This window comes from Schistocerca americana, chromosome 1 (assembly GCF_021461395.2).
Source record: "Schistocerca americana isolate TAMUIC-IGC-003095 chromosome 1, iqSchAmer2.1, whole genome shotgun sequence".
NCBI classification, from domain to species: Eukaryota; Metazoa; Arthropoda; class Insecta; order Orthoptera; family Acrididae; genus Schistocerca; species Schistocerca americana.
In genome coordinates, this window is record NC_060119.1 from 947,468,206 (window position 1) to 947,482,271 (window position 14,066).

At 39.5% G+C, this 14,066-nt stretch overlaps 1 protein-coding gene across 7 annotated transcripts in view; it reads left to right on the forward strand.

Annotated features, from left to right (window-relative positions):
* LOC124615696 (GATOR complex protein Iml1) overlaps positions 1–14,066 on the forward strand; it is a 597,731-nt gene that overhangs the window by 468,062 nt on the left and 115,603 nt on the right. For all 7 annotated transcript variants that reach the window (XM_047143737.1, XM_047143755.1, XM_047143765.1 and 4 more), the window contains one exon: positions 3,133–3,293. In XM_047143737.1, the coding sequence (XP_046999693.1) occupies positions 3,133–3,293 (161 nt within the window). The remainder of the gene's footprint in view (positions 1–3,132; positions 3,294–14,066) is intronic.

Below are 14,066 nucleotides of genomic sequence, written 5' to 3' on the forward strand. Positions count from 1 at the left end.
GACAGGTTCCTTTCATTAAAAAGTGTGTGGGGGGGGGGGGGGGGGGGGTAATAAATGTGGGCTCTAAAATGTATACCTTAAAAGCTATGAGCACTTGTTCATCTTTGATACTGTGAAACCCATCTGTTCCACTGAAAGCTCTTTGCTTTCCATATTTGGGGAAGGGGACCAAAACAAGAATAAAGGTACTGTAAACATGGACTCTAAATCTCATACCTTAAGAGATATGAACTCTCTTCCAATAGTAGAGGTGTGTTTCACAGTAGCGAAGATGAACAAGTACTCATAGCTCTTAAGGTAAGATTTTCGAGTGCATGTTTACTAGACATTTTTTTCTTCTTTTGGTCCATACTATCTCCTCCAAAAATATGGAAAGCAAAGAGCTTGCAGTAGATTAAAAAAATCACACATCTCTTTCCTCCTCTCTGTGTTCACCTCTTCCTCCCTCAGTCTCTCTTTCCACTTCAGTTCACCTGCTCCTCCCCCCTTCTTTGGTCATCTCTTCTTCCTTCCCCTCTCTGTCTGTCTAGCCCTCCTCCCCCTCTTTATGCCCATATATTGCTCCTCCACTTTGCGTCCATCTTCTCCTCGCCCTCCTCTCTTCCCATCTCCTTCTCCCCCTCCTCTCTTCCCATCTCCTTCTCCCCCTCCTCTCTTCCCATCTCCTTCTCCCCCTCTCTCCCCATCTCCATCTCTCCCTCTCTCTGTATATCTCCTCCTCCCCTCTTTATATCCATATCCTCCAACATTTCTCTGCCGATTTCCCACATCCCTGTACCTATCTATCTCCTCCTGCCCCACTCTCCCTAACCACCTCCTCCTCTTCATCTCTTGCTGGCCCCTTCTCCCTATCCATATCCTCCTTTCCTCTCCCCCCTATCCATTTCTTCCTTCCCTCCTCCCCCTAACCACCTCATCCTCCCCAGTTTTTCTATTCCTCCCTCCTTTCCCCTCTCTCTGTCACTCCCCTCCTTCCTCCCTCTTCCTGTTCCTCCCCTTCTCCCGCCTCTCTTCCTGTCCCTCCCCTTCTCCCTCCTCTCTTCCTGTCCCTCCCCTTCTCCCTCATCTCCTCCTGTCCCTTCCTTCCTTAAACCATATGTTCCTCCCCTCCTTATTCTCTATGCCCTCCCCTCCTTTCCCCTATCTGCGAGTCCCCTGCTCCCCCCTCTCTATCCAACACATCCTTCCCCCCTCTGTCCATCACATCCTCCCCCTCTCTGTCTCCCTACCTCATCCTTTCCCTTTCTCTGTCCACCTCATCCTCCTCCCTCTCTCACTATCCATATCTTCCCCCACTCAATCTCTGCTGACTCATGCCCATCCCTACATATAGTTCCTACAAGGTACGCCAATACGACCTGCACTACACAACTCCTGACCCTCTCTCTGTCCATCTCCACCTCCCTCCTCTCTGTCCATCTCCACCTCCCTCCTCTCTGTCCATCTCCACCTCCCTCCTCTCTGTCCATCTCCACTTCCCCTCCCCCTCTCTGTCCATCACCCCCTCCCCCTCTCTGTCCATCTCCACCTCCCCCCTCTCTCTCTCTGTCCATCTCCACCTCCCCCCTCTCTCTCTGTCCACCTCCACATCCCCCCTCTCTCTCTGTCCACCTCCCCCCTCTCTCTCTGTCCATCTCATCATCCACTCTCTCTTCCCACCTCTTCTTTCCCCCATTTTTCTGTTCATTCACTGTTCTTTCCCCCTTTTTGCTATACATCCACTGTTCTTTCCCCCTTTTTGCTATACATCCACTGTTCTTTCCCCCTTTTTGCTGTACATCCACTGTTCTTTCCCCCTTTTTGCTGTACATCCACTGTTCTTTCCCCCTTTTTGCTGTACATCCACTGTTCTTTCCCCCTTTTTGCTGTACATCCACTGTTCTTTCCCCCTTTTTGCTGTTCATCCACTGTTCTTTCCGCCTTTTTGCTGTTCATCCACTGTTCCTCCCCCTTTTTGCTGTTCATCCAATCCTCTTCTCCCCCCTCCCTCCTGTCCATAATCCCCCCCCCCCTGTCTCTCTCTCAATCCATCTCCTTTTGCCCACCCTCTCTCTCTCTCTCTCTCTCTGCCCATATCCTGGTATCCATCTCTCCCTGTCTCCTCCCATCCCCTCATACTATCTATCTCCTCCTGCCCCCAATCTGGGTCCACCCCCCCCCCCCATTCCCCTCGCTCCCTATCCATTCCCCCTTGCTCCCCCTCTCCCCATTCATTCCCTCTTGCTCCCCCTCTCCCCATCCATTCCCTCTTGCTCCCCCTCTCCCCATCCATTCCCTCTTGCTCCCCCTCTCCCCATCCATTCCCTCTTGCTCCCCCTCTCCCCATCCATTCCCTCTTGCTCCCCCTCTCCCCATCCATTCCCTCTTGCTCCCCCTCTCCCCATCCATTCCCTCCTGCCCCCTCTCTCCCTTCTGCCCCCTTTCACCCTACTCATTCCCTCCTGCCCCCTCCCTTCTTACCCTACTCATTCCCTCCTGCACCCCCCCCCCCCCCCATCTCTCCCTGCCCATTCCCTCATACTCCTTCTTCCCCTATCTTTTACCTCCTGTGCCCCTTTCTCTGTTCATCCCCTCCTCTGTATGCAACCTTCCCCCCATCTGTGCCCATCAGCATGTGGGGCTCCTGCAAAAAAACAGGCCTATCTATCATGCTGATGCTGCGCACTCACAACACACCTGCCATTCAGGGAAGCCTACTTGTCAGATGCAGAAAAATCTTTTTTTCTCATATCCTGGTTCCTGTGTGAGGTGATTCTTGTTTGGTAAGCTCTAAGTATACCAAATTTAGTTGAATTCAGTCCAGTGTTTTAGGAGGAGATGCTGGACATACCACACACACACACACACACACACACACACACACACATTCTTTTATATGTATATTTAAGAGCCATGTTTGCCCGTTTGCAAACCATTAGATCCCTTAAGAGTGTTCATGTTATCATCTCAGACTTTTGTATTATTTGTATATATACTGAAGCAAGTAATGCTGAGTATCACCAAACTAAGTAACATAATTAAAAATATAGTTGCTTATATGAAACCAGCAGCCCATCTGTTTATTGTCAACTAAGCATACATTTTTAATGGAAACACTGAAAAATATTAATAAGTGTATGTTTCATTTTCCAGTGCCATTATACAAGCACACACACTTGGAAACAGATGTCAACAACAAGAGTGATCGCATTGAATGGGGTCATGCCCGTTATCAGTCTGTTTTCAGACCAAACAGAGCATATGAACTAGTTGTGCAATGGGTTGCTTCCTCAGGGACAATTGTAGCAGAATTGGTATGTTAAATTTTCACAATATATCTTAATAAAATATTGTATTATTTTATGTCTGTTAGAACCCTTTGCCAATACCACGAATTTGCTTAAAGTCTTCATTTTGCTCCTGTTGTGCCATTTTTTACGTGCAAATATTAATGCTTCATTAATCCACTGATAAATTGGCTACACAGATATTTCTGCCTGGAGTTATGAACAGAACTTGCTATACTGAGTTAATGCAAAACATAGTAAGGTCAGGAAGTTCAAATATTCTGATTAAGATGTGGCTCATGGTTTCCATCCGTACTAGGAAAGTCTGCGACATTTGAATGATGCCCTGTAACAGTGTTGTACATCACATTTTGCCCTTTTTCAGAACTGATGAAAAATGTATTCAACCGTAAAAGTGCTCATGTTTATATAAAAAATAACCAGGGTTATGAATTGTGTTATGTAGAAGAGCTTGCTTCATACATTGGCACACATTTATTCTGCTGTAAGGAAAACAATTACTGTCCCTAGAATATAGTAGTACATCACTACAACACTATAAATTGCTATATATCATTCATTAGCATTTTTATAAATATTTTTATTAATACTATAACTTAGTAACACAGTAAAGAAATGCAGTGTGGAATAGAAGTATTTGTTTATCACAAACATCAATACTATCAGTAGTAACAAAAGTTTTCATCATACTGGCTTTAAAATGTAGTCAGTCTTAGAGACAAAGCTTGTAACACAGTATGCTAAACCAGTGACCTGTAAAATTTTCTGTACTATGGCTTTAAGAACTGCAACATTCAGATCAAATCCATATTTTTTGCCAGTGAAAGAGGAATCAACTTTTTGTGTAATGGTGAGAACTGTTGTTGTGATATTGGAAACACATGATGCAGTTAGTGTCCTCTTCTCCTCTTGAGAAGAGTGTTATGATGTGAAGCTTATAGAACATTGTGGCTTTCTCTTATAAAAAATGCATTTGGGTCATGAGACATAAGTTTTAGATGCATGACTTTCATAATTTTTGCTTAAAAATCTTGTTTGATGTCTGCCTCTCTCTGTGAAAAATCAAAAAGTATACTTGGGCCTTTTTTCTACTTTTTTCTTTCTATGAGTGTGATATCTCTGTCACAGGGCAAAAAGCTATGAACGAGATAAAAAATTTTTGCTCAGTCTGAGAAAAATACCCTGGATGTTGTAAATGCCTGTACACTGATAGTAATTTCCAGTTATTATTTGGCCAGCACAGCGGTCAGACTAAACAATAAGTTGATGTCGTTGGCCATGCTCTAATGACTTGTACATGTCTATTACATATTTAAACATGCAAGAAGCAACTTCAGCTGATCCCATTTTTCCCAGGCATTCATGTCATATGTGCATTGTTGTGTCATCAGTTTTAAGGCTGTTAATGGCCAAGTTGTAACAGGAAAGTTACCATTGGTACTAGATGTTAGATTACTTTAATGTGGGGCAAGACAAGGCCTGCTGAAGATCTTTACATAATAAAACAACAGCTTTATTTGCTGGTGATATCGTAGAATCAGTTTTCAGCTCTGCATAAGCATTGTCTGGACATGAATTAAACACCTATCTATGTCATTATCAGCCTCAGTCATTTTAATATACAGCTCATTAACATATTTACAAATGTCTGTTCCAGAAAGACCAATTTTGAAATTGTATGCTGATTTGAAAATTTCTTCTTATAAGAGTTTGCTTGCATTAACATCCAGGTATTTTTACTTCAACAGCCTATACATTATACATATGTTCAGGTCTGGGAATAGATATTTAGAGTCTGTTTGTACATGAATGTAATGACTGATTTGTTTAGGGAAACTCTGAATATGCTCTTTAAGTGAAGTCTCTACATTAGCTGAGATAGCATATGATCGATTGGCTTGTTTTCTGCATAAATCAGTAGAGATCTGGACACCAGTTTTCATTTTATCTTGCAGTACCTGCAGCGTTTGTGGTGTCAGAGAGAAAGTATTGCAGAGTGTTTTCATCCAGATTTGTGTTTCTTTATTGTCAAACATTATGAAATACCTGAAAGTACATTTCTATCACAATGACGTATCTGTATTGTTGCCTCGTTGTTTTGCCGGTTCATTAAAGTATATGTACTTGTAAGGTAACTGTGATTGACTCTTGTAATCAAACCCATAGAACTTGTTATAGAGCATTAGCTTTTGTTTAGAGGTGAGTTTAACACAGCCCTCTTACAAACATCCACTAGGATTACTTGCAAGATCCTGAAGTAACCACAGTTATATCCTGTAATATGTAATAAATAATATCACATAAGACTGACTGATTGGTAGTAGATATACACTGCATGCACTTCATAATAGTCTGGTTGTGAATATAACCTTTGAATCCTGTAGCATAACGTGAATTCAACTTCTTATGCATGTCAACCGAGGAAGATGTAATATGTTTACAGAAAACAATAATATGTAGAGGTTAAAGCATTGTTTTGAAAGTGAAACTACTCTGCACACCGCTTTCAGTACTGGTATAAACAAGCACTCCCATAAGTGATATGCATTGTTTTTGCACTTGCCTTGTCTTAAGGTGATTTCCCATCTGTGTTATCATCTTTCACAGTTTTATATGGTTTTCCAGTGTTTTGCAGCTTCTTTCTCACATTATTTGACCATTTATCTGTGTTGATTTATTTATTTTTTCCCTTGTTTGTTGCATTTAAGGCATGAGTAGAAATACTGACGCAATTGACATTAGGTACCTTTTACGGTATACGTTATTCCAGGGACGCATATTCTCCAAACTCACGTTACGATAGCAGCAGTCAATTCCAGAGATTATGTACAACTTTACTATGTGTATAACTCAGCTTGCCCAGAAAATGATGTACAACATGGTTCAGGGGACCTTTCATTTATTGATTAGAACTAACCTAGACCCTGGGCTGTGCTACAGATCAGTGTCTCATCACATTGAAGATTTCAGAGGGGACCCAATTACACACTCTAGCCAAAAGTTTACATATTGTATATCCTTTTCACTTCATAATCAACTGCTAAACAACATCAAAAGCTAACTCCAATATGAGATCTATGTGTAGCATATTTATTCATTCATTGACATCATTCCCCAACACTTTATCACTATAAATTGTACTAAAGAACATACTTTGGAGAGATCCTTAATGTAATGTATATTAGCTTCACTGCATACTCAATGTTTTTTATGTTTTCAGTTCTGAACTTGTTTTGGACCAACTTGATCTTTTGATACCACCCGTCAGTTTTGTGCCATGATGTGTTAGGTGACGACATTTATTAATGAGCTGAGGATCCTAATCATTCATAAATTAAACCTTATCAGTGGTTGTGCTAGTAGTGACCAAAAACAGTTATTACATTTTACATGAAATTTGAATTAGGTATAAATAAATTTTCCTTTCTGAAATAAAATATTTCCACAGGATGCTAGTTGCTGTGGGAAATTGAGTCTCAAATTTTGTATTGTAGGGATGTAATGTATTAATCCTTTATTTTCTTTATTTCATTCCTTTGTTTTGTTCATTCCTGACCTTGGTATGATTCTTACAAAATGGATCCTTCATTAATATTTCAAAGTCATATACTGTAGTGGAAGATGGAAGATCAGGAGTTGACTATTAACATTTTACGAAAGTTAATTGTAGTTGGAGAATATTGGAGATGTCATGTATATGGTGTTAATATGATTTGATGAAAGTTTTGTCTGAGTGCTCATCTGACTGCTAGTTGTGGAGGTGCCAGTGATAATTTGTGGCAGCCAATAAGGGGTGGTACCTGGCTTGAGATATCAAAACTCAGTTCTCTCTCCTGTAGTGATATCGACATATTATTTTTGTTATGAGTCCTTTGTAAAATATGTCATGCATGAAAGTGATGTTTTTGAATGAATAGTAATAGATTGTGTATTGGTATCATATTTTGGCATTTTGTACAGCTATCACCTTCTGGCTTTCTGTGTTGGTATCAGCATTTTATTGGTATTGGCATTTTTAGGTGAGCTAAATGGCTCAACTGATGTTTTCGATACCGCCAGTTGTTGCTTTTCATGATTTTCTCTTTGTTATTGGTATCACCTTATGGCTTAGTGTAATGGTTTTGATTTTTGGCTTTTTGTATTGGTATCGGAATTTTAAGGTGAACTATGAGGGTTGTAAAGGAGTTTTGCTATTTGGGGAGCAAAATAACTGATGATGGTCGAAGTAGAGAGGATATAAAATGTAGACTGGCAATGGGAAGGAAAGCGTTTCTGAAGAAGAGAAATTTGTTAACATCGAGTATAGATTTAAGTGTCAGGAAGTCGTTTCTGAAAGTATTTGTTTGGAGTGTAGCCATGTATGGAAGTGAAACATGGAAGATAAATAGTTTGGACAAGAAGAGAATAGAAGTTTTTGAAATGTGGTGCTACAGAAGAATGCTGAAGATTAGATGGGTAGATCACATAACTAATGAGGTGGTGTTGAATAGAATTGCAGAGAAGAGAAATTTGTGGCACAACTTGAGTAGAAGAAGGGATCGGTTGGTAGGGCATATTCTGAGGCATCAAGGGATCACTAATTTAGTATTGGAGGGCAACGTGGAGGGTAAAAATCGTAGAGGGAGACCAAGAGATGAATACACTAAGCAGATTCAGAAGGATGTAGGTTGCAGTAAGTACTGGGAGATAAAGGAGATTGCACAGGATAGGGTAGCATGGAGAGCTGCATCAGACGAGTCTCAGGACTGAAGACCACAACAACAGTTTGATAGTTGTTCCGAAAGTAAGGCCTGAATTGCTGTAGCTAATCGAATGTCATACAAACATTGAAACACCCTTGCTCAGAGACTCCTGGCATGCCTTGCCTGTCAAATGACACCATTTGCATTTGCATTGATATTGTCACAGTGTGTTGTTTACAGTGTCAGTTCAATATGTTTAAAAGAATAGATCAGCATGCCAGCTGTGAAATATGGTCAGTGATTCAGTTCTTGACCACAAGGAACATTCTGACAAATAAGTGAGATGTATGGCTCCAGTGCGATGACTGACAGTAAAGCAGGTAAGTTGGTGAGAGCTTTCAAGAATGGATGTAAAAATGTCCCAAGATTAACCATAATTATCCCAACAATCAGTGATTTCAGAAGATTTGGTCAAAGCCATGGACAACAAGATTCATGAAGACTGTCAGTTCTCAATTTCAGCTTTAACACTGGAATTTCCAAATGTGGCCAAAACAGCTTTGCACACATTGTCTCTGAAAAGTTTAATTTTGCATATTGTGTCCATGTTGAGTTCCCAGGCTGCCTACTGAGATACGCAAAATTGAAAGAATGGCTTGTGCTCTTGATTTTTTTGGATCGATATCATAAGGAAGGTGATCAATTTTTAGAGAACATTGTCAAACTAGATGAGATGTTTGAGTTTCTCACATGACCCTAGATTCCAAACATCAGTCAGTGGAATAACATTACACATCATCACCAGCCAAAATAATCAAGGTCAAGCAGACAATTTCATCATGCAAGCTATTGCAGTTGGGCTTTAGTATAGACATGGAGTCTTGTTATAGTGCATTTAAAATTTGTTGTGACTTTCGACAGTTCAGTACGCAGCGAATGGTCAGTAACGTAGTTGCTGGCATGTGCTGAACATGGGACCTGTCAAGCTCACTTGACTGTGTGAACTGATAGCTGTGCAAGCCAGATGATCTGCAGTCTTTCTCAAACTATTTTAAAGAACCTATTTGGTAATAAACTCTGGTTCTCTCACATCTTATAGCTTCATTCTTTAAACTTTGAGGGATATCACTAACTGTCTTTAATGCCAAGGAAATTGAATGGAAGGAAATTGAATTGAAAGGGCTCTGTCAAGAATGTACATGCCAGTGAAAAAGCCAGAATAAAATATTCATAAATTGCTCATATCTCATAAATGGTCTGAGATACCAAACAAGATTTTTGGCAAGTGATACCATGCAAAGAGGAGAGTATTTTACCATATGAGTGATATGTAAAACTTTCATTTCTACTGCAATAGTCAAGCAACTATGTTTTTATATGGAATAATGTAACATTTAAGGACCATAAATAGCTAATGAAATGAAATTTGGTTTGGGTTTTGCAACAATATAAGTGAAGAAGTTACATGTTTATTTATGTACTGAAAATGGGCCTTCTCATAGCTATTGACCTGTCTCACCCTCAGTAGTGTTTTAGAAGTCTGTCACAATTTCAACTGCATGAGAATGTTAGTGAGATGAATATTTATGAAATATGCTATGTGTAGGCATGGCAAAAGAGAAGTTACATATTACTCAAAACTCGTCACAGTCCTTCGTGAATACACATCTCCTCAACTACCTTCTTGGTATGGCTGTGATGTAACATTTGCAGTGGCTTCTTTTGTCAGCATTTCAACCTCACTGAGCATAAACTTCTTGTTGCTTTTTTTCCACGTTTCTTTTCAACTAGGCTCATATATTCTCAGTTGGATTTAATTGAGGATGATATGGAGGAAGCCTGATTAAACAAAGCCCTTTAGCACTAACCAGTTTGTCGACCTGGCAGCAGGGCTTTTTAGGCTTTTACAAAAGTATCATTGAGTCAGTCTTACACAATCTAGGTTCACCCTTATCCATTGGAACATTTCTTTGTACACAGAACAAAATATCTGCTTTCCTCCATGCATTGTAGGAGCTTTATCCATCACAACAGTGTTATGGCACATTGTCTATTACTATTGTTGAATTTGCAGGAATGTTATGCAGCACATCATGATCTTCAAAACTGATGTTGATTACTTTTGTTGCGAATCTCGTGTTCAGACGTGCTGCACTCTTATTATTAATGAGACTTCGACACAAAACACTTGTTCACAATTACTGCAGAACACGTTAACACCAGAAAATATAACTTTACAACGAGAGCTAATGAATGTAGATGCATCTAACGCATGACACCATGTGGTACTATTCATCCATGGCATGGCAACAGGGGCAATTTGCCTTCAAAACTGCTGGCGGCATGGTCGGGAAAGCCAGATCACCATTGGTGCTACCTGGACAATGGCATCATGTCCCCTTCGGTGAGGCAAACATCAAAAGTCGCAACTAATTTAAACGTACTGTAGTCAAATTTATGCAGCAAGGGGCAAAAATAAATGCGTTTGCATATTTCCCTACTCTGACTAAACTCCGATATGTAATACAGAATAAGCAGTGTAACCTTATGACATCTCGAGTTTCGTTTTTGCATGAAAGTGTCAGACCCATTTCTGCCATTCACACCCAAAATCTGATCAGATCTTTTGGATGGAAACAGATTGTCCACCCACTGTACAGTCCAGATTTGGCACCAAAAGATGGCAAGGGCTTCACAACAGATGACTAGGTGAAAGAAGCAATTAAAAACTGGTTTCTGCACAGATGCCAGATGTCTATGACTTACAGATACATAAGCTTGTAAATTATTATGACAAATGTTTAAACAAATGTGAAAATGATGTGGAAAAGTAGAGAATCATGCAAAGAATAAAATAGAAACAGTTTTTTGAAAAAATCATCGATGGTTTATATTTTCTAATACGTTTGTACTAACTTTCTGAACAACACTTGTAGATAGCCCAACAGATGTTTTCTATGAGTTTTGTGATATTTGCCCTCTTGAAAATAATGTTGTATCTCGTTTCTTTGGATGTTTCATTTGTTGTTGTGATTTTGCGGAGCGGCGTCGTCTCCCCCATTCCCTGTCCCCAACCCAACCACAGATTCTCATTTTCCAATTGGTGATATCAAACAGTTGAACAGTCTGATTTACCCAGTGTTTTGTGTGTGTTCAGTCTACAGTATTTATGATTTTATGGGATGAAACAGTGATGTTCCCAGGATGTCATGGGTCATTGCTGTGATTGGCTGATGACACAAGCAAACTAACCAACAGCCATGTTGATTTAAGTGTTACCAATGTTTGTGTGTGTTGGTTTTAGTATTTATACTTTTGTACTGTTAAAATGTGTAGTTTAAGTAGTACGACATATTAAAGATCTCTCCAAAATGTATCATTTTTAGTAAAATTTGTTATTGTAAAGTATTAGAAAATGAGACTTTCATGGAAACCAGCCATTTTTAAACACTTCATTTAGCAGGCTAAAGAGGTTGTTATAACAAATAAATTGTTTATCACCTATTAATGCATCCTTTGCTTGCCTTAATTCATTTTTTTACTGATGAAGTCAGTTTTTCTCCCCATTTGCACTGCAAAATAGTCTGGATCCATTTCACTAAACGTCAAACAGTTCAGTAGTTCTTTCTCAGGAAGTACATTGCAGCTGCATGAAGTCTATCCTCATTCATCATATTTTGCATGAATGTTTTCCATGTTTTTAGTGTACAGGAACAGTGTTCTGCCTCTGTGGTTGTCATTGGAAAGATCCATATTGGCTGCACTTGTTAGGCACTTTGAGGAAAAGCTTTTGCCAAACTGTTTTCATAAAGGTAGGGAAATAAAGTCAAAGCACCTAATGCTTTTACAGATACCTTTTGGCCTACAAAGTCTGAAGATTGTAATTTAAAGAAATTATCAGCTGCTTTCAGTTCTTTTTATGGGAAAAATTTGATGATCCAAAAACAATGGCTCTAATAGTTGTGCATCTGATAAATCATTATTAAAACTTAATTGATCATTGATCTTAGGCATGACACAGTCTCAGATATCTTGTGCACACACCTTTCTTGATTCTATGAAACATCTGTGTTTTCCAGTTGGTTCTTCCATCTGATGCTGCGAAACGAGATATGTATTCAGTAGATGCCACTGCATCAGTATTGCTTTGTTGTAGCTCACTGAACAGAATTTCGCAATGAGGCATGACTTTACTGAAAGATGTAACCAGGAGAGGAAGTCTCCTCTTGCAGGAACCTCCTTAGTCCCATACCTAGCACGGCGGCACAGTAGTTGGCACACTGAACTAACTTTGGGAAGGATGGGGGTTCAAATCCCCTTTAAATCATCCAGATTTAGGTTTTCGTGATTTTCCTGAATCACTCAAAAATGCTGGGATGGTTCCTTTGAAAGGGCATGACCTATTTCCTTTCCCATCCTTAACAAAAAGCGGTCTGAGCTTGTGCTCCATCTCTAATAACCTCGTTGTCAGTGGGATGTTAAACCCTTATCTTCCTTCCTTCCTTCCTTCCTTCCTTCCTTCCCTTCCATTCCATCTCATTCCATAACTTTGTTTATTGTCCTGTAATCATTAGTATCATCATCAATATTTTTTTCCCACTTGCTTAATTCCTGTTTGGTGTTTGTATATAGTGGTTATACTCCACAGTTTGAAATTCCATCTGATGGACTCAGTTCATATAGGAATACGTTTCTTTACTACCTCATCAAGAATGGCTGTGTGCTTAGGAGACAAATACAGGTAGATCTCCGTTCCAAGTAGCTGAAGATTGCCTACACATGATGCATAAAACTTACCTGATGTGCACATAGTGAATAAAGTGAGCATTTTCATACATCTCTTTAATTCTAAATTGACCTCTGCATTTGTGGCCACTCATAACAGGAGCACCATTGTAGCATTGAGCTATCATTTTTTTTTTTTTTTTTTTTTTTTTTTTTTTTTTTTTTTTTTTTTGTGTGTGTGTGTGTGTGTGTGTGTCTCATTTACTTTCATTTTGTCTAGCTTGCTGAGAATAGTGACAGTTACACTATCTGCAGAGTGTCTTTTAGGTCATGCCAAGGAAAATATCTTTCATTTATTGTCCCTAGCAGCTCATAAAAAATTATTAGCACCAGTAGTGAAAAATCTGCACAGTAAGTGGTTTCATCAATTGAATTTGACAGTTCATTCCTCATAAATTGATTCCAAAAGTTCATTTTGAATTGTTTTGGACAGACCTAAGAAAACTCGTTTTTCTGATTTTTCAGTGTGCTGCTTCAAGATGCTGTCCAGTTCTGACATTACACTGACCAGCCCTCAAAAATAGTTTTGGGGTTTTGGAATTTTCTGTTTCATCGTGGCCCCTTAAGCCAATCACAAATTTCCTGCAAAATTAAAGGCTGTTTACCATTTTACCCATTTCTTTGACACATTTTCATTGTACATCATTGTATTATGGAAGTAAACACTATCTAGTTGGCACATAATGTCAAATTTCCCTAGCACTGAAAAATGACTATAACCGTTTAAACGTTTTTCACTGGAATTATGCTATTTTCACTTTTGCTTTACAATTCTTTAAGACTGTGATACTATTCACAATCCAGGCACTATCATTGTGACTGTAACAAGACAGGTGAAACACAAAAATAGACTATTCACATCACAACCACACAGCTGCATTGTGCATTCCTCTGTTGAAATTATGTGTATACCCTTGTGTGTATATACACTGTTTTTGTTCTTTATTTATCTTTACAATGAGTCTGGGCACAACAATTTTGTTCATTTTTGTTTTAAGCTCTGGTTGCAAAGTTTTGCCCATTAAATTGGATGCTTAGTTTGTATTGTGCTATTTTCAGACTCATGGTATGCTGCAGTTGTAAAGGATGATCAAAAAGTTTACATCCGAAGGCAGTACTGTCCAGAATTGGCATACCAATCAGGCAAGATCATCATGAGCATGGAGGCAATCATCCCATTGACATGCCAGGTTGAACATTCCCATTTGGTACAGCACTGAGTCCTGTTGTGCACAGAAGTCCATAACTGCCTGCTGCACATCTTTGTCCAACAGGAATCATTAACCCTTCAAGGGCTTTTTTATGGGGCCAA